The sequence below is a fragment of the Schistocerca gregaria genome, chromosome 3 (assembly GCF_023897955.1).
Source record: "Schistocerca gregaria isolate iqSchGreg1 chromosome 3, iqSchGreg1.2, whole genome shotgun sequence".
Lineage (NCBI taxonomy): Eukaryota > Metazoa > Arthropoda > Insecta > Orthoptera > Acrididae > Schistocerca > Schistocerca gregaria.
Window position 1 is genome coordinate 538,570,032 of NC_064922.1, and position 18,281 is coordinate 538,588,312.

Below are 18,281 nucleotides of genomic sequence, written 5' to 3' on the forward strand. Positions count from 1 at the left end.
TAGGAAATGAGACATACACAGCAGTATATGAATTTGCTATTTGGGGAGAAAAATAACTGATGATGGCCAAACTAGTAAGGATATAAAATGGAGACTGTTAAAGGCAAGAAAAGCATTTCTGAAGAAGACAAATTTCTTAACATTAAGTATACATTTAAGTGTTAGGAAGACTCTTCTGAAGCTATTTGTCTGGAGTGTGGCCATGTATCCAAGTGAAATATGTACAATAAACATTTTAAACAAGAGAATTTGATTTTGAAATGTGGTGCTACTGACGAACGCTAAATAAGGTCACTAACAAAGAGGTATTGCATAGAATTAGGGGCACAAGAAATTTGTGGCACAACTTGGGTAAAAGAAGGGATTAGTTGAAATGATACATACTGAGTGTTATCAAGGGATCAACAATTTAGTATTGGAGGGAAGTATAGGAGAAGGGGGGGGGGGCTAAAATTGAAGAGGGAGACCAAGGGATAATACAATAAGCAGATTCAGAAGTATAGAGTTATTTGGAGATGAAGGATAGATTAGCATGGTGGGCTGCAGCAAACCATTCTTCGAAGTGGAGACCACACCAATTACAATATGATGTTATGTTTAGAACTTTACAATATTTTCAATTTTGTGTATTTGTATACAAATAATACTTACTCATTTATATGGCATTCACAAGCCATTTAGATCATGTTCTGCAATCTGCCTGTTGCTGTTTACTCCCAGTTGACTATGTTCAAAGATTCTGTATCTTTTGTTATGTCACCTTCCCATGTGTTTTTTGACCTAACCAGGGGTCTCTTTGCTGTAATGTGGGCAATGAAGGCTTGGTTAGAAACTAAGTTTTCTCGCATATGGGTTACCTAATCTGCCTATTGGAGCTATCTACTCTTTTAATATTGTAAAACGTTGAATTGGTTCATGATCTAATAAATTTCATAGTTCTTTCTTGTTCTCCAAGTGTCACCATCTCTTACTGAGCCCTAGGATCTTCTTGTCACCTTTCTATAGAAATTATTTCATCTCCCTCTTAGTTAATGTCCAGGATTCCCAACCATAGATGACAGTCATGCATATAATGTCTTTGTAGATCTTGATTTTCGCAGGATGTGATATGGCTTTAGGCTTAAACGTATCTTTGAGGGCATATAAACATCTTGAACCACCTGAAATTCTTCCATTTACGCCATGGGTATTTACATATGACAGTTGTACCAGCTTTCCGAATAGCTGAACTGATCAATAGACTTGAACTTGTCTCGTCAACTGTGAAGTGCCTTTGTCCATATTTAGTTCTGTCTGCTTGTATTGTACTGCTGGTATGGTGATTATTGTGGGTTCTCAATGAGTTTACTTGGAATTCAAAACTCCTTCAAGTTTTTATAGAGAGTATCTCAATGAATAATGTCAGAAGTTCTTCGAAAATCTGTAAACAGTACCTGGACTTTTCTGGGTTCCCCCCCCCCCCCCCCCCACCCCCACCCCACCCCCCCTTCCAACATTTCTGAAGACTTTCTAAGAGGAAATAATAGTAATAATAATTAATAGTTAATAATAATAATAATAATATAGTAATAATAATAATAATAATAATAATAATAATAATAATAATAATTCATGGCGGACAAAGATATAAAATCTTAAAATTATCCCCAATATAGTGTGTGTCAAAGCCATATATGGGAGTGAAAAATAGACAATAAACAACTTAGACCAGAAGAGAATAAAAGCTTTTGAAATGTGGTGCTACAGAAGAATGCTGACAATTAGATAGATAAATAGCCTAACTAATGGGAAGGTACTAAATAGAATTGGGGAGAATAGATATCTGGTAGAACTTGACTAAAAGAAGGGATTCATGGATAGGACCAATTCTGAGATATCAAGGGATCATCAGTTTTAGTATTGGAGGAAAAGGGGGTGGGGGTACAAGTTGCAGACGGATACCAAGAGACAAATACTGTAAGCAGGATGAACTGGATGTGAGTTGTAGTAGTTATTCAGAGATGCTTGTACAGGAGTTGCATGGAGAACTGCATCAAACCAGTATTCAGACTGAAGACCACAACAACTACATCATTGTATAACTGTCATCATAGATAAAACCTAAAATCATTTTACTCAATGTGCTCTAAGTATGGTTGTAAAGTAATCACATTTTTAACATGAATTATTATCTGTTTTGAGCATAAACTGCCCTTTACAGTGTTTTTATTACTTACTGGGCATAGGCTCGTCACCAAGAGAACTGGCCATCCAGTTACACCTCTAGTCACAATTAACAATTCTTTCATTGCCTAGTATGGATATTCATAGCTGTATTCTACTTATTGCACTAGAATTAATTATGAATTCAATTTACCCTTTTGACATTGTTTCTACTTCATCAAGAAACTACCGGTGTACTTGTTATGTCTTTGGCATTCCTGTGAAAACAGATTTTTACAGGCAGGTGAGAGAATGGTCTCCATGACAGGAACTACTGTGTATGGGAAGAGGGAGGATAGACATGGTACTTCAGGTGGAGAAGAAAGAAAGAAAGGAAGAAAGAAAGGAAAAGAAATACTAGGAATGTTAGAACAGAAGAAGAAAAGAAAACAGGACCAATAAGCAGATGCTCATCCAGTCCTCCACCCCAAGAATCCCTCCCTGGGAAATCCTCCTCTGGTGGGCTGGAAGATGATGATGTTTGCCAGTCCTACAGAACAGTCATCATTGGGTTCACCTCCACAAGACCCAAAATTGCTTCTAGCATCCTACTGTTTGCAGCCTATGGAAAGAGTAACAACACATATATGTGAAACAATTACTAAAAAAGATAGAGGGGCTGGCCAGTACTCACCTCAGCTCAGTACAGCCGATAGAAACACAAAAAACCGAAAATTTAAGTTCCTAGCTTTCGGAATAAATGTTCCTTCATCAGGGAGGAGAGAGGGGAAAGAAAGGGAAGAAGGGAAAGTGGATTTAGTTACTCACAACCCAGGTTATGAAGCAACAGGAAAAGGAAAACAGGGAGGGTACCAAGGATGCTTCCATCCATAAAAAAAGGATGACCTACACCTGTGTAAAATAAAGAATATACTAGTATGTAAGGTAACAGAAGAATGCTACTAATAATTTAAAAACTGTAGCTCCTCTGGTTTGATGGAATTACCAAAAAGCATGAAAATATTGTGAAAAAGTATAGACTGTAACTCATGACAAACAGGCAGTGTTGTCTCACAGACGGGCACCATGAAAATAATGCTAAATACTTAATCTAATCTAATCTAATCCTTCAGGCAAAAAAGTCCTTTCAAAATAGAAAACAAACAAACAAAACACACACACACACACACACACACACACACACACACACACACACACACACACACACGGCCACTGTCTTCAGCCACTGTGGCCCAACTACGACTGTGTCCAACGCGGCAATTTAAGGTGAGTGATGGGTGGAAGGTAGCATGGGGGCAGCATTATATACTGCTCTGCTGTCTTCTTCCCCATATATTTTAAGGTAATGTATTCTATTTAGAACCTGTACTTGATTCCTGAGCTGCTTCAAATCTTGTGTCTTAAGCGTACTCCACTATACGTGGCCACAAATCACCATTCAGATTTATTATCCACATACTATTCTGCTGTAGTTCCAGATATCATTACCTGGGTTTCATCAGGATTTAGGATGGGTTTCTTTCCCTTTCTTTCCCAATTTTGTATGACATTGCTAACAGCCAGCATCTATGAAGATAGTTCTCAAAAGAAAAAATGTTTTTGTTAATTTACTTTTGCTGTAGGTCTGTAGTAGTGAACTGCCCAGTGTTTGTGGTTATGCAACATATGGTATTGTACATATGTTTTTTATGAAACAGACTTAAACAAATTCATAGTGAGGTAGGATATCTTAATTATAAGATTCACCAGTTTCTAATACTTAAAGGATGACAGTAATGATTATCTTGTTACTTTTATGCTACTTAGAGTGTCATTAAGTTGTGATAATGAAACTTTACCCATGATCTGGTAACATCTTATAAATGCAGATGATATTTTAAAGTATTTTTTGTTTTTGTTTTATTGTTTCATATTTGTCCACCTTTGTTATGTAGTATGAATAGGACTTAAATATAAAGTTTCATGGTTTTTATTACATTTGTCATGAATTGTTATGGACATGTTCATTACAAGTCGGGACTAATTCTTCTTCAAAACAGTACTTAGGACAGAACAGTTTAAGTAAATATAATTTATATAAAAAAGAACTGTAAGAGAAATAGCAGCTGTTGTACAGAAATTTAATTAATGAATAACATATCAGCTAACTGAGAGCATTGCAACCATCACCCAGCATAGTCTATAAAGAACACAGACTTTTATGAGGTCCTGGCAGCAGTTTTTATTCCTGGTGTCAAACAGAGTAGCCAAGATGCTATTTTGTATGTCCCTAGTAGACCCACACACTTCTGTATGCTTAATACAGGTGCAAGATTGTCTGATCTCAACTTCAAACCTGCCATGTCATTTCTTTTTAAAAATGTTCATTTGACATAACATAGAGGTATGATGAGCTCTACATCTGTCTGTTTCTTAAACAAACACTTTCATGGATGTTAACATTAAGTCATCTGCTCTGAATCTTACGAATATATCATACATGTCGTATAAGTTAACCTGAAATTATGACAAAAAACTTAAATCTATGCAATTATTGTGAAATTTTTGACAGAAATCTGTCATATTTGTTCCACCACTTTAATTGCAACTGTCTATCAGAATCAAAATAGACTTATTGCAAACATCTTTGGGTTAAAGAGATGTGTTAACCAACAAATTAATAATTGCCTGAACCATCTTGCCAACTAAATAATCATTATGCTCCTCTGAAGTTGTAAAATAGAACCTGAAATGCTAACCTTACTTAAATCTGTATATGTTTCTAAAATATTTAAGCTGACATTTTAGCCTGAATTTTTCTTTGAGTCGGTATTATCTGTATCATAACATGCGTTTACTGGATTTATAACAGAACCAGACTGTTCAGCTATGTCATAATGCAACCCTCCGGGCTTACGATGGCAGACTCCAGTTAGATAATGGTGTTACTTATTGCTAGATTTTCCTTCAAGTCGGCATTGCTGTTGTCACTCCTGACTTTTAAATTAGTGTGAGGTTGTTTTATATTCTTAAATAAATATTCGATTGCTGCTATTAATTTTCCAGTTGTCACATATATATTTAATGTGAATTGATCATTACTGTTTTCAAATGAAATGAATGTGCTGTCCTTTTTGTTCTGTTAACTCACTAACACATTGTTCCAAAGTCGCAAGTGTTCACCGTGAACCTGCTGTTATGTCCAAATCTTTTTTTCTCTTCTAAAATACTTAACTGGACTGTTGTTTCTGAGACCTGTTTGACATTTACAAAAATTCCTGTTCCAAGAAATCTTTAATCTGTTTCAGGTCATTATTTACATCCCTGAACAACACATTAACTTCATTCTGAGTGACACTAATTACTTCAGGGTGTAGCTCATCCATCAAGATAGACAATGCTGTCTGCTGTTTAGAAATCATACTACATATATAAGTTTTTTTTTCATTATGTGATTCAATTATTACGTGCTTTGTTAGTATGTATTTCAGTTCTTGAAGTTATTTAATTGCATAGTTAACTACATTATTAATTCTGCTTAACCTTAATACACGTCTCTGTCAAGGACTTCAAAATTAATATTCTGAGTTTCAATACTCGCATATAGTTCAATTTCTAAATCCTCACCTTAAGCCTTCAAATCAGCTTTTACATCCACCCTTAAATCTGCTCTGAGCTGAATGTCAAATTGCTCAGAATAGTTTGTCAAAAATTCCCTTAAACTTTGCTCCATGCTTTTCTTTAGTGTGGCATACCATGACCGTAGTACTAAACCTGTAATTAATCTTAGTCAGTCATTACCAATGACAGTGTTTTTGGACAGCTTTGTTGCCAGCAACCAAAAGGGAAAAGCTTTGATAAACAGATTCACTTCTGATTTCCCACAATACACAACACTGTCATGATCAATAACAAATCATATTGGGTTTAATACAGCTCACCAATTTCTGCTGGCATAGCTCGCTGTGTTGTTATGTTGATGAGAAGTTGGAAGTTGGACTTGAATGAACTACTTTGCCAGATCGTGAGTGTGTGATTGTAAGCTGTCATTGCTGCTGGATGATAAGTGGCTGATGTATTCACAGTTGGATGCTGGGCTGTAATCTGAAGTGATGAAAGAATTGTGGCCCTTAGAAGCCGCACTTAACGATCTTCCGAGACATGGACTTTTTAGTTCTTCTTCAGTATAATTGTAGTCAGTGGATTCAATGATGAGTCATTGACTACACAGTTTTTCTTAATAACTTTTCATCACAGTGTGGTAATGACTTTTGCACTGTCATAACCTTGGCTGTTTACTTTTTCAGCACAGGAGTATTCTGGGTCTGTCACTTAGGGCACCAGAATGTCATGTTTCCTCTTGTGTAATTTTTGGTACAAAAGTACATCACAAAAAAAAACCACCACTGTGCTAGCAAACCCATGTCTTTTCTCTTTGTACTCAGACTCTGTCTCGTCTACAACTTCTTCTGTGCTGGAAACTGAGAAATGTTTGCCGATGTAAAGCTCTTCCAAATAATCATAACATTTCTCCAGAAACCTTCATGTATCATTTCTTTGTTTTCATTAAAAAAAACAAGTCATAACAGTCATAACATGAGCTATTAAATGAATTTCTATGACATGACATGAATGAGAGATCTCTCAGGTCTTAACAATTAAGCTTCTTTTCATTCCTATGATGTGGTGCCAATTATTATGGTACTCATTGCTCTATAGTACATGACACACCTCCAAACCAGGACAAAATTGCATGGAAAAACTGCAAAAATCAACAGGTACTGCGAAGCGTGATAATGCAGCTATTGTCATCCTGCCTTGCAGAATTGCTGTGTCCTTCCGCATCAGTGCATAAATGAGGCAATCCTCCCAAAGCATACAAATCTTAACTCAATATTCAAACTAAAAAAATATTTTCGTGTAGCGATCATCGTTCGTAGGTACTATCGACGTTGGGCTCACATGACTTCACCCAACTTATGTGTTACACAACACCTCAGTAAAAGGTGTAATTTAATTAAGGATAACATCTAATGCCAATCTTTTGAACCTTGTGCAGGAAACTATTAAAAAAAGGCATACTGTCAAAACTTACTCAATACATGAAGTTTGTTGTGAAGAACCAGTAATAATTTAAAAATAGTTGTAGAATTTATAAATATAAAACTAAAAAAAAATTGTCTCCACTATACCCAGTTTAACATTACTTTAGCACAGAAAGGAACAAAGCGTGCAGCATGACTTTTATTATGGCCTCCCTAGGGAATTAAATTGCTGGCAGAAAATGAAAACAGTTTCAGAAACACACTGAAATCAGTTCATTTTGACAACTCCTCCAACTCCCTTTGTGTGTCTGGATTACATTTATTAAATTTTGTATTTGTTATTTCAACATTTACTAAATTTATTATGGATTATTATGAAAGTAAATATCCAGTCATGTAAATGCTGCACATAATACATCCACACTGAGAAATTGTATATTTATAAATGTACTGACAAGGTCAATATCATAGTGAGTTTTCACAAATATGACCTACAGGACATGTAAATAACTAAACTAATTTAGGATTTATGGACATGTGCCCCAGAGATGAGAGTTACTGAAAAGGACTTTTATATCTTGAACAGAGGACAGCCCAAAGTCTACAGTACCTCAGTAGAGTTGTACTCTACTGTTCATCTGTCATATCTCTTCTCCACTTATTGCACTGGAGCAATAACTCCCCAAATTAGATTATTCTGCCAGACAGTTCATAACCCATTCAGTGATGGAGAACCTTCAAGAATACATCAGCAGAAAGACCCAATAAGGTATACAACTTTGATTTAGTACACTGATAAACATGTTTCATAAACATTAGTCTCTTTGTCTGTTATTAACGGAGAACATTGCTTGAATGATTAAATGCAGGGCATGATGTTTCAGAAAAAGGGAAAGGATTAAGAATATGGTGGTAATAGTAACAAAAAGACATGTGAGGAATGTTACATAACATTTTGGGAGATGATTATCAAGTAACTAGTATTTTAAAACCAAATATGGGCTCAGTGATGTCACCTGTGGTTTACACCCCCACAGGGAAGATCAAGTGATTATGATTACGGATGGATCACCTGTCTCGTTCATACAACTGAGAATGGTATCAATAACACCTTTGAGAATGCTCCTCATATTTGAAAGAAGAATGTGGCTCTCTTCTACCAGTCCAACAAGTCTTGAATCACAAGGAGGGAAAGACATTTACATATGGATGTGACTCTTGCATCACTCCTCATTCAGCTGTATCAAATGTGTCATTGTCTTCATCAGAATATTTCTCAAAATAGGGCAATTGCCAGCAGTATCCCATCTTAACAAAATAACAATCATTACAGTCCATTGATTTGCAATGTTTACTGTGTATCTTTATTGCAGGTTCAACATCGACATGCAAACTCCACAAAATATTGTGATGCGCTGGGCAGAGGGTACTTTCCATAGCACCACATATTAATATTTCTTCTGATTCCATTCACATATGGTATGCAGGAAAAATGGTTGTTTAAATGCTTCTGTACATGCTGTAATTAGTCTAATCCTGTCTTTGCAGTCTCTATGGAAACAGATGTAATAAGCTGTAATATATCCCTAGATTCCTCACTTAAAGCTGGTTCTTCAGATTTTGTAAGTGCTATTTCATGGAATAATTTGTCTCTCTCTTCAGCTGTCTGTCAGGTCAGGTTTTCCATCATTCCTCTGACGGTCTCTCATGGGTCAACACCCAGCTGTGATCATTTGTATACATTCAGCATCCCTCTTAGTTCCCTTTAATATGGATCCCATACACTTGAGAAATATTCCAAGATGGGACACACAACCATTTTGTATACATTCTCCATTGTAGACTAAATGATTTTAGTCAGTATCCTACAAATAAACCAAAGTCTGTGGCTTGGTTCATCTGTGACTGAGCTTGTGTGATCATTCTGTTCCAGGTTGTTGTGATTGTTGTTGTTGGTTGTTGTTGCTATGGTTGTGGTCTTGCATCTGAAGACTAGTTTGATGCCAGTCTTTATGCTGTTCTATCCTGTACAAGACTTTTCATTTCTCCAAAACTTTGTTTCCCAATTACATATCTTCAAAAATGCTTGACTGATCACAATAGCAACTTATTAATATTGTGTTCATAAGTATACTATGTTTTTGTTTACGTTTTCTTTTGTGAATTGAAGAATTTTATAAACATTTAATGCAAATTGTTGCACCATGTCTCTCAAGATCGTACTGCATATTTGTTCAACTTTTTTCAAAATAAATAACTGCACCACCAGCAAAAGTTTGAGAGTACTATTTGTATTGTCTACCAGGACACTAATTTACGATTTGAACAGGAAGGTCCTGGCATTGTTCCCTGGAACACACTGAAAGTTGCTCTACGTCTGTCAATGACTCTGGTCAGCAGAAAGGAACAATTACAAGTTTGTGCCTAGCCTTGATACTGAGCCTTGTCTGAATAATCTAATTTGTAGCTTTTATTCATAGCTCAAACATATCTGAGTTTCTTGTGTTTAGTAATAGGTACACAACCACTAATTCCCATTAGCCTGTCCTTTGAACATCAAGTTCCTAAGTTATCTTATTGCTAAAGCACCTCTCTCGCTAGGTGCATTGCCCAAGTGGAAGACAGTGTGTTTCCTTTCTCAGAGTGGTCTTTCTTATATTTGCTCATGTAGGTGGTCGAGAAGACTTGGCAGTTTCATTTTACACTTTGAGTTAATAAATAAGAATAATCCCTTTTACATTTCAGAAAACTCTAGCCATAGTGTTTTCAGCAGATTGAATTAACCCTTCTTTTTTACTTTTTTACATACGACTGTCAGTTTCCACACACTGCTCTGGGTTCAGTTTCATTGTGGCATGAAGTGATGAACGAACATGTCATACAGAGTACGAAATTGACGTACAAAATCAATTTTTTTTTTTAAACATTGAGTTATTTTCTCATTTTCTTTTGGTAAGCATTCAACAAATGTAGCACCCTTCGTGGACAAATTTAATTCTTCATGTAAAATGTGCCATAATCTTTCCTCTCCTATACCTACAGTGTCAGATATTTTATAATTGCTAATCATTTAATACCATATTGTGCTTTTTCTAGATGATTTCATCTGTGGTGGTTCTTTTGGGATATCCTTCAACTGAATCGATTCAGTCGGTGGTAATGGTCACAAGAAAATTATTGTGGGTCTGTTGATTTCATGTGAGGCCTGTGTTGTGAAAAATAGAGTCAATGATTTCAGTCACACCACAATATTTGCCAAATGGATTACTTTCTCAGAAATATATTACTATCATCAGCTGTGGATTATGCTCTAAATTCACTTGACCAACTGCTTCCCAAATCCAAAATCCCTCTCTACTGGCAAAATTTCTCATATTTTTGTGAACCACATGGGAATGTGTTGTTAGAACAATTTAAACATAATTTGTGTTCAAAATTTTCAGGTACACTGGTATCACACTATGGGAAATCTGTCTGCCGCCTCCTATTATAGAAATGAGTTACAATCCCCAACAGCAGAGCAATGTCATTGAAGAGATAAAAAAATTAGCCCTTAAGGGTTATGATGTTTACAGTAGTATATTAGAACGTCTTTGCTCACTGGCAGTTGATGCAGATGGTAAGGATTTGTGCCAAATTATTTTGGCACTTTATCTTGTTCTTTATTGGTTTTCTACACTCCACTATTTTGTGGAGACCAATTTTGTATTTTGTTTCTAACGATCTTCCAGTAAATTAAATTACATTGCTTGCCATGTGAAATCCAGTAGACTATTAACCTTCATGGAACTTGACATTGTCACACAATCTAATTGATTCAAATATCTCATTAAAATTGTCAAGATTGCTTTAAATCCGTACGTACAGGGTGTACATAAGGTCTGGGAACACTTTCAGCTATTTATTGCACAAGAACCAAACATTGTACAGATATCATACATGTGTCATTTTGAAGAGAAAACCTGAAAGTTCCTCCCCCCCCCCCCCCCCCCCCTCCCCCATGTATACCACCACAATGTAGTTTGATAATTTGCCGATAGTCAGTGCTAGTTGCAAACATGGTGATTTCAGGTGCGGATTGAGCATTCTGTGTTTTGGAGTTCATGAAATGGCCTCCCCGATCACCAGATCTCACTCCGTGGAATTTTTTTTCTGTGGGGACACATTAAAAATCTGGTGTATGTACCGCCTCTAACACGTGATGTAGCAGAGCTCCAGGAGAGAATACGGAAGCGACTGCGACAGTCGATGATGCCATGTTGGGATGGGTATGGCAAGAATTCGATTACCGTATTGACGTCTGCAAGGTCACTCATGGTTCGCATATTGAATGTTTGTAAAAATGTATGACATCTGTGCAATGTTTAGTTCTTGTGCAATAAATAGTTGAAAGTGTTCCCAGACTTTATGTACACCCTGTATTATAAAAATAGATATATGTATGTGTGTATGTTCCACATCCTCTAATCCACTGGAACAATTTCAACCAAATTTGGTACATATAACCATTATTGTGACTCAGCAGTTCCTGTTGGTATAAGAACCACAGGAGATATGATGTCATAAACACTGAGATGCAAGAAAAACTGTCGCATTGTGTGTGACATTTAAACGTATTTCTTTGCTGTTTACTCTGTTCACAACACATTTTTCAGACAGTATCCGCATATCTCACTGTACGTACCTAAGAAATCATATTGTATGACACGTAGACCAGGATATATGGTGCCATAAAAATTGAGATGTGTAAAAAGAGCCGGATCATCATGACGTTTAAATTTATTACTTCTTCAGCACTAACTCTATTTGCAAAATATTTTGCAGATAGTATCTACATATGCCACTGAAGGTACATACACAAGTATATCATTTTACAACTCATAGTTCAAGAGATATGACGTCATAAACACTGAGATGCATGAAAAAATTTGCCAAGCATGAACGTTTAATACAGTTACTCTGTGCTACTAAGGGATTTCCTTAAGTTGACACAACTGCGGGAGTGTCTGACACCATGCAGCGCTTTTGACACCATGCAGCACTTTTTGACAACACTTAATTCTGAAACGCAGATAGTTGTAGGCAAAAACGATAGCCGTCTGTAGGGCCATGGAGAAGCATTGCCATTGAGGCATTTACAAAATTGCATTGCAGACATGCAGAGCAGCTGCTCCCAGCATACAGAAACTGTTGTATTACTTAAAAGGTGTTTTCACAAATACTCGGAGGGTGCTGATGACCTCGATGTTGACCTCCCATAAGCCCCAACACACCACAAATATTTGGAAATAATTTTTTTTTCATATTACACTACAAACACAGTTCATTTTTTGTTTTTCTTTCTAACAGAAAATTGGCAAAATGAACATCTAAACAATGCCAAGTTTGTCAGCTAGTATAATGATAAAACTGATCAGTTTCAGTTGCTAAGCAGTCATTATCAGAAATGAGTCTGTCTGTTAGAAGGTAATGTGTCACAGCTATTGTGTTTACACCTCTGTCACATAATACAACACCCATTACCTTTATCATTACTTTTAGTGTGACAGAGACAGTTTTATTAAATATTTTTTTGACAATCATAACTAGAGAAACACATTCAAACAGTGGAAAATCCAGCATGGAATAATAACAATATTATGGAAAGGACAGGCTGTTACTCACCATATAGCAGAGATGTTGAGTTGCAGATAGGCACAACAAAAAGACAGTGAAACACATTAGCCTTTGGTCAAAAACACACCATCAGAATTAGACAATGTACACACACACACACACACACACACACACACACACACACACACACACACACATGGAGACACATAGAGACTGGGGTCGTGTGTGTGTGTGTGTGTGTGTGTGTGTGTGTGTGTGTGTGTGTGTGTGTGTGTGCGTGCGTGTGCGTGTGCGTGCGTGCGCTACTTGTCTAATTCCAGTGAAGGCCTTTTTGACCAAAAGCCAAAAGCTAATGTACGAGGTGCATTCAAGTTCTAAGGCCTCCGATTTTTTTTCTGATTAACTACTCACCCAAAATCGATGAAACTGGCGTTACTACTTGACGTAATTGCCCTGCAGACGTACACATTTTTCACAATGCTGATGCCATGATTCCATGGCAACAGCGAAGGCTTCTTTAGGAGTCTGTTTTAACCACTGGAAAATCGCTGAGGCAATAGCAGCACGGCTGGTGAATGTGCGGCCACAGAGAGTGTCTTTCATTGTTGGAAAACGCCAAAAGTCACTAGGAGCCAGGTCAGGTGAGTAGGGAGCATGAGGAATCACTTCAAAGTTGTTATCACGAAGAAAGTGTTGTGTAACGTTAGCTCGATGTGCGGGTGCGTTGTCTTGGTGAAACACCACACGTGCAGCCCTTCCCGTACGTTTTTATTGCAGTGCAGGAAGGAATTTGTTCTTCAAAACATTTTTGTAGGATGCACCTGTTACCGTAGTGCCCTTTGGAACACAATGGGTAAGGATTACGCCCTCGCTGTCCCAGAACATGGACACCATCATTTTTTCAGCACTCGCAGTTACCTGAAATTTTTTTGGTGGCAGTGAATCTGTGTGCTTCTATTGAGCTGACTGGCACTTTGTTTCTGGATTGAAAAATGGCATCCACGCCTCATCCATTGTCACAACCGACGAAAAGAAAGTCCCATTCATGCTATCGTTGCGCGTCAACATTGCTTGGCAACATGCCACACGGGCAGCCATGTGGTCGTCCGTCAGCATTCGTGGCACCCACCTGGATGACACTTTTTGCATTTTCAGGTCGTCATGCAGGATTGTGTGCACAGAACCCACAGAAATGCCAACTCTGGAGGCGATCTGTTCAACAGTTGTTCGGCGATCCCCCAAAACAATTCTCTCCACATTATCGATCATGTCGTCAGATCGGCTTGTGCGAGCCCGAGTTTGTTTCGGTTTGTTGTCACACGATGTTCTGCCTTCATTAAACTGTCGCACCCACGAATGCACTTTCGACACATCCATAACTCCATCATCGCATGTCTCCTTCAACTGTCGATGAATTTCAATTGGTTTCACACCACGCAAATTCAGAAAAAGAATGATTGCGCACTGTTCGAGTAAGGAAAACGTCGCCATTTTAGGTATTTAAAACATTTCTCATTCTCACCGCTGGCGGTAAAATTCCATCTGCCGTATGGTGCTGCCATCTCTGGGACGTATTGACAATGAACGCGGCCTCATTTTAAAATAATGCGCATGTTTCTATCTCTTTCCAGTCCGGAGAAAAAAAATCGGAGGCCTTAGAACTTGAATACACTTCGTATTTGACAATCTTTTTGTTGTGCCATTGTTGCATTGCGTGTTGAGTAACAGTTTATCCTTTTCATAATATTGTCATTAACTAGAGAAACCATTTTTTGTTTGATCTATCATATATGATCTGAAAACTACTTTTAAGAACTTGATGGGATTTGACAGTGTGGAAACCCTTTCACTCATTTGGTATTTGGCACATATACAATTTAAGTAACAGTGTTGAAGAATGGATGAAGCATTATGTTGTCCGTGGAATGCTGTGTTAGGTATAAATCTGCATCTGACTGGCAACTATTTTTGATAAAATTATTTAATTTACAAATGATTTTATCAATAATTGATTGATTTCATTGTTATATTAGCCCATGTGGGAACTATTTTTGTTTGTTGTATGGGAGGCAGCCAGGAATAAACTGGTTCTTATTGTCTATACATTTGATTATTTGGTTATAAATTTTAATGTTATGAGATATCAGATGAGAACCTAAATTGTCTATAGAATTTATAAATTAATAGTTAGAGGCATACTTACGTACGTTTCACTGTATCATTTATTGTAAGGTTGTACTTTTTTCAGTTAGTGCTTTGAAACAAATATTGATGAAAGAGCAGGCTTTGTATAAATCAAGAATTGAAGAAATTCAGCTGAAACTGACATCACCTACTCTTGAGGCAAAGAAGTTGGCAGGAAAAATGGCTGAACAAGGTAAGTTAGGTCATCACATTTAAATTGTTGTCCAGTTGCATCTTTCATCATAGTCCAAACAGGATATATACCATTTTTAATGGTAGTATTGAATTTATAGGTGAGTGGTAACTAAGAGTTGCAATCGTTTGCCATTTATAGAAGATATACCTTCAGTTATGGATGTTTGTTTGAGAAATGAAAGAATTTGACAACAATATTGTGAATGATTGATTGATTGATTGACAAAAATGCTGTCAATGATTTATTTATTTATTTATTTATTTATTTATTTATTTATCCATCCATCTCTAATCATCAACCATGCAGCTGATGTCATCTTTTTACAAACATTGTGTAGCTGCATAATAAAGTTACACATTTTGAACATAAGAACGGAATATACCATACAACCCCACTTTCTCGTTCCTGGAATTAACATTCTGTCAAATTTCCTATGTTCTCAATGTTAGTTTGTACCCGATTTTGCGTCAACATATTTATATTTTTTCCCACGATTTACGCATTATGAAAAAATATTCATCGAGAAAAAAATGCTGGCATGGTGCTGGCCATCCAGTAGTGTTTACAAATATTACATGGTTAAGTTTCTTGACACCAGGGCACTCTACTCAACAGATTTGAACTTTGTATGGTGGCTGATGGGAGTAACTAGGTTGGTTTGAATAAAGATATCGTGACCATTTGCAACCATTTCCAAACAGTCTACTGCGCAAATGAAGTTTCATGATTATTGTGATCATTGTGACACCTTTGTCAAACCATATTTAGTGTGTTTCAGCATTTGGCCTCGTGCAGTGCTAGTTAATACCGTCATTCACTTTGCGTTGCTCAAATGTTTTCCGTTTAAATACAACACCAGTTACACTTTTTTTTTCTGAGCAAAACATGTTTTGAGATTTTATTCTCATTATCAGGTGCAGTATTTTCATATTATTTTTTGTGATGTTAAGCAAACAGTGTGAGTGATAGTTTGCATGTGTGTGGTTTTCTACATAACTGAGGAGGCACAGTACCTGATAACCTCAAAAAGATGACTACAGTGCATGAGAGGCAGAATAACACATATTTAAACACCACACAAAATACTTATGTACATATTTGCACTTGACAACTAGAAAAAATTCGGGATTTCACAGTATATGGTTTATAGTAGACACATGTAATAATCATTAAGTATAAATGTGTCATATAGAATGAAAAAAGAAACAGTATGTCAATATTATGAAGATCATAGACTGTGTTATTCACTATATAGCAGAGATGCTGAGTCACAGACGGGCTCACACACACATGATCACTGTCTCTGGCTGCTGAGGCCAGAACAGTGTGTGTGTCACAATGCATATGCTGAAAAAAATGTATTATGAAAGTAGAGCATGATAACATGACCCAGTTAAAGTTTTAAGAAAAACACAAATAATTTAGTGGTCAGATTGTACAGCAGTTTTAGTAGATTAGAGTTTTGTTACATATTTTAAATTCTACTATCATGTAGTAGGCTTTTTGCAACTTTTTAAAAAGCTTAGCAACTAGGATGTGAATCATTTGTCTTTGATGTTTGTCATACTTACGTATAGACTCTCTCAGTTCATGTCTGCTGTTCCTGGATATACACCAAGCAGCTAAGAATAAACAGGGATGCAACTGTCAGTATTTTGAACTCCTTAAAGTATTCCCTATGTGTATGTGATTTCTTAATCCAGCAATCCATCTAATGACCTTTTCCTGCCAGGTAAAAGTTCTTTTTGCTCCAGAGGCGTTGCCCTGTAGCAGCACAGCATACATAAGTGGGTGTGAAAAAAGGCGTAATAAGAGTTCATCAATAGCTTCTTAGTCACCCAAGTCCTAAGTTTACTTAGCAGTTAAGTGATTCAGGTTAAGTTCTTGTATACATTGTTAGTGTGAGTTCATCCCTGGTTAATTTTGGATCGAGATGACTTCCAAGAAGCTGAACTGAGGCACTATAGTTGTCATTGTTATACTGCCTAAAAATAATACTTACAGTTGTAGAGCTATTAATTTGTAATTCATGTACCTGAACTTATACTGGATATTATGAGTTGTTCTGCACCTTTCTGCTTGTGTGCGTATATGACCCTATCAAATGTAACAAAGTTATGTGTCTGTGTGTGTGTGTGGGAGGGGGGGGGGGGGGCGCATTATCTGCATATCATATGGTCTTATATGGTATCACACCAGGTAAATGATTTACATAAATTATGAAAAGCAGAGGTCCAAGCATGGAACTTTGTGAGACTCTTCATGAGACACTCAGTATGTCTGATTTTTTGTTAAAATGTGAATTTTACTTTATCTCGCTTAAATAAGATGTAATGAGAAATATTAACTTGTTCTACTTAGGTCTTTGGATGTGGCATTTACAGAAAGTTAGGATTCGAATGCCACAGAGTTCAAGAAACTGATATTTTCCATTGCTATCACTGTTGATGAGCCAGTTCTGAACCCACACTTTGAATCACTAAAACTGTTGTTAGCAGATGGTTGTTTATGGATTTAGAGTTGCATGCAGTATTCTACTAATTTCAATAGAAATTGCTCGATAGTTATTAGGGCATAACTTACCTCGTTTTTTGTGTAGTGGTGTGACAGGTGTTATTTTTTAACTTGCTGAGAAAAAAACGTTGGTAAGTATTCATTTTACAAGTAAACAGATTGATACGTATGTGTCTCCTTTTTTTTAAAAAAAATTACTATATTACATAAACCATAAATGGATTCTGCTTTTGAGTTGCTTAATGTTGCAATGGATTTCATGATATCACGTAACTGGACATCTTTCCATTCGGATTCAGAAGATATATGTTCAAAATGTCGTAGAAAAAGACAGCATGCTTTGCATGTTTTTCACATTTGTAATTTGACTCATTGCTATAGGAGAACTTACGCCTCAAGCATTAAGAAAATACGCACTGAATTTGTGTGGTGTGATATTAACATTATAGTAATCACTTTCATAATCCTTGCTTCTCCTCAGTTCAATCTTTACAACATTCCAAACAGCTTTACACTTGTTGTGTGAGTTATTAACATAATTGTCATTTTCCTCATACTTCGCTAACCTGATTTCTAATCTATAT

The 18,281-nt window shown here is 36.6% G+C and overlaps 1 protein-coding gene across 2 annotated transcripts in view; it reads left to right on the forward strand.

The window, feature by feature from the left end:
* The window catches only part of LOC126354444 (1-phosphatidylinositol 3-phosphate 5-kinase-like), a 294,219-nt gene that overhangs the window by 170,059 nt on the left and 105,879 nt on the right, over positions 1-18,281 (forward strand). For both annotated transcript variants that reach the window (XM_050004130.1, XM_050004131.1), the window contains exons 18-19: positions 10,631-10,806; positions 15,052-15,180. In XM_050004130.1, the coding sequence (XP_049860087.1) occupies positions 10,631-10,806; positions 15,052-15,180 (305 nt within the window). The remainder of the gene's footprint in view (positions 1-10,630; positions 10,807-15,051; positions 15,181-18,281) is intronic.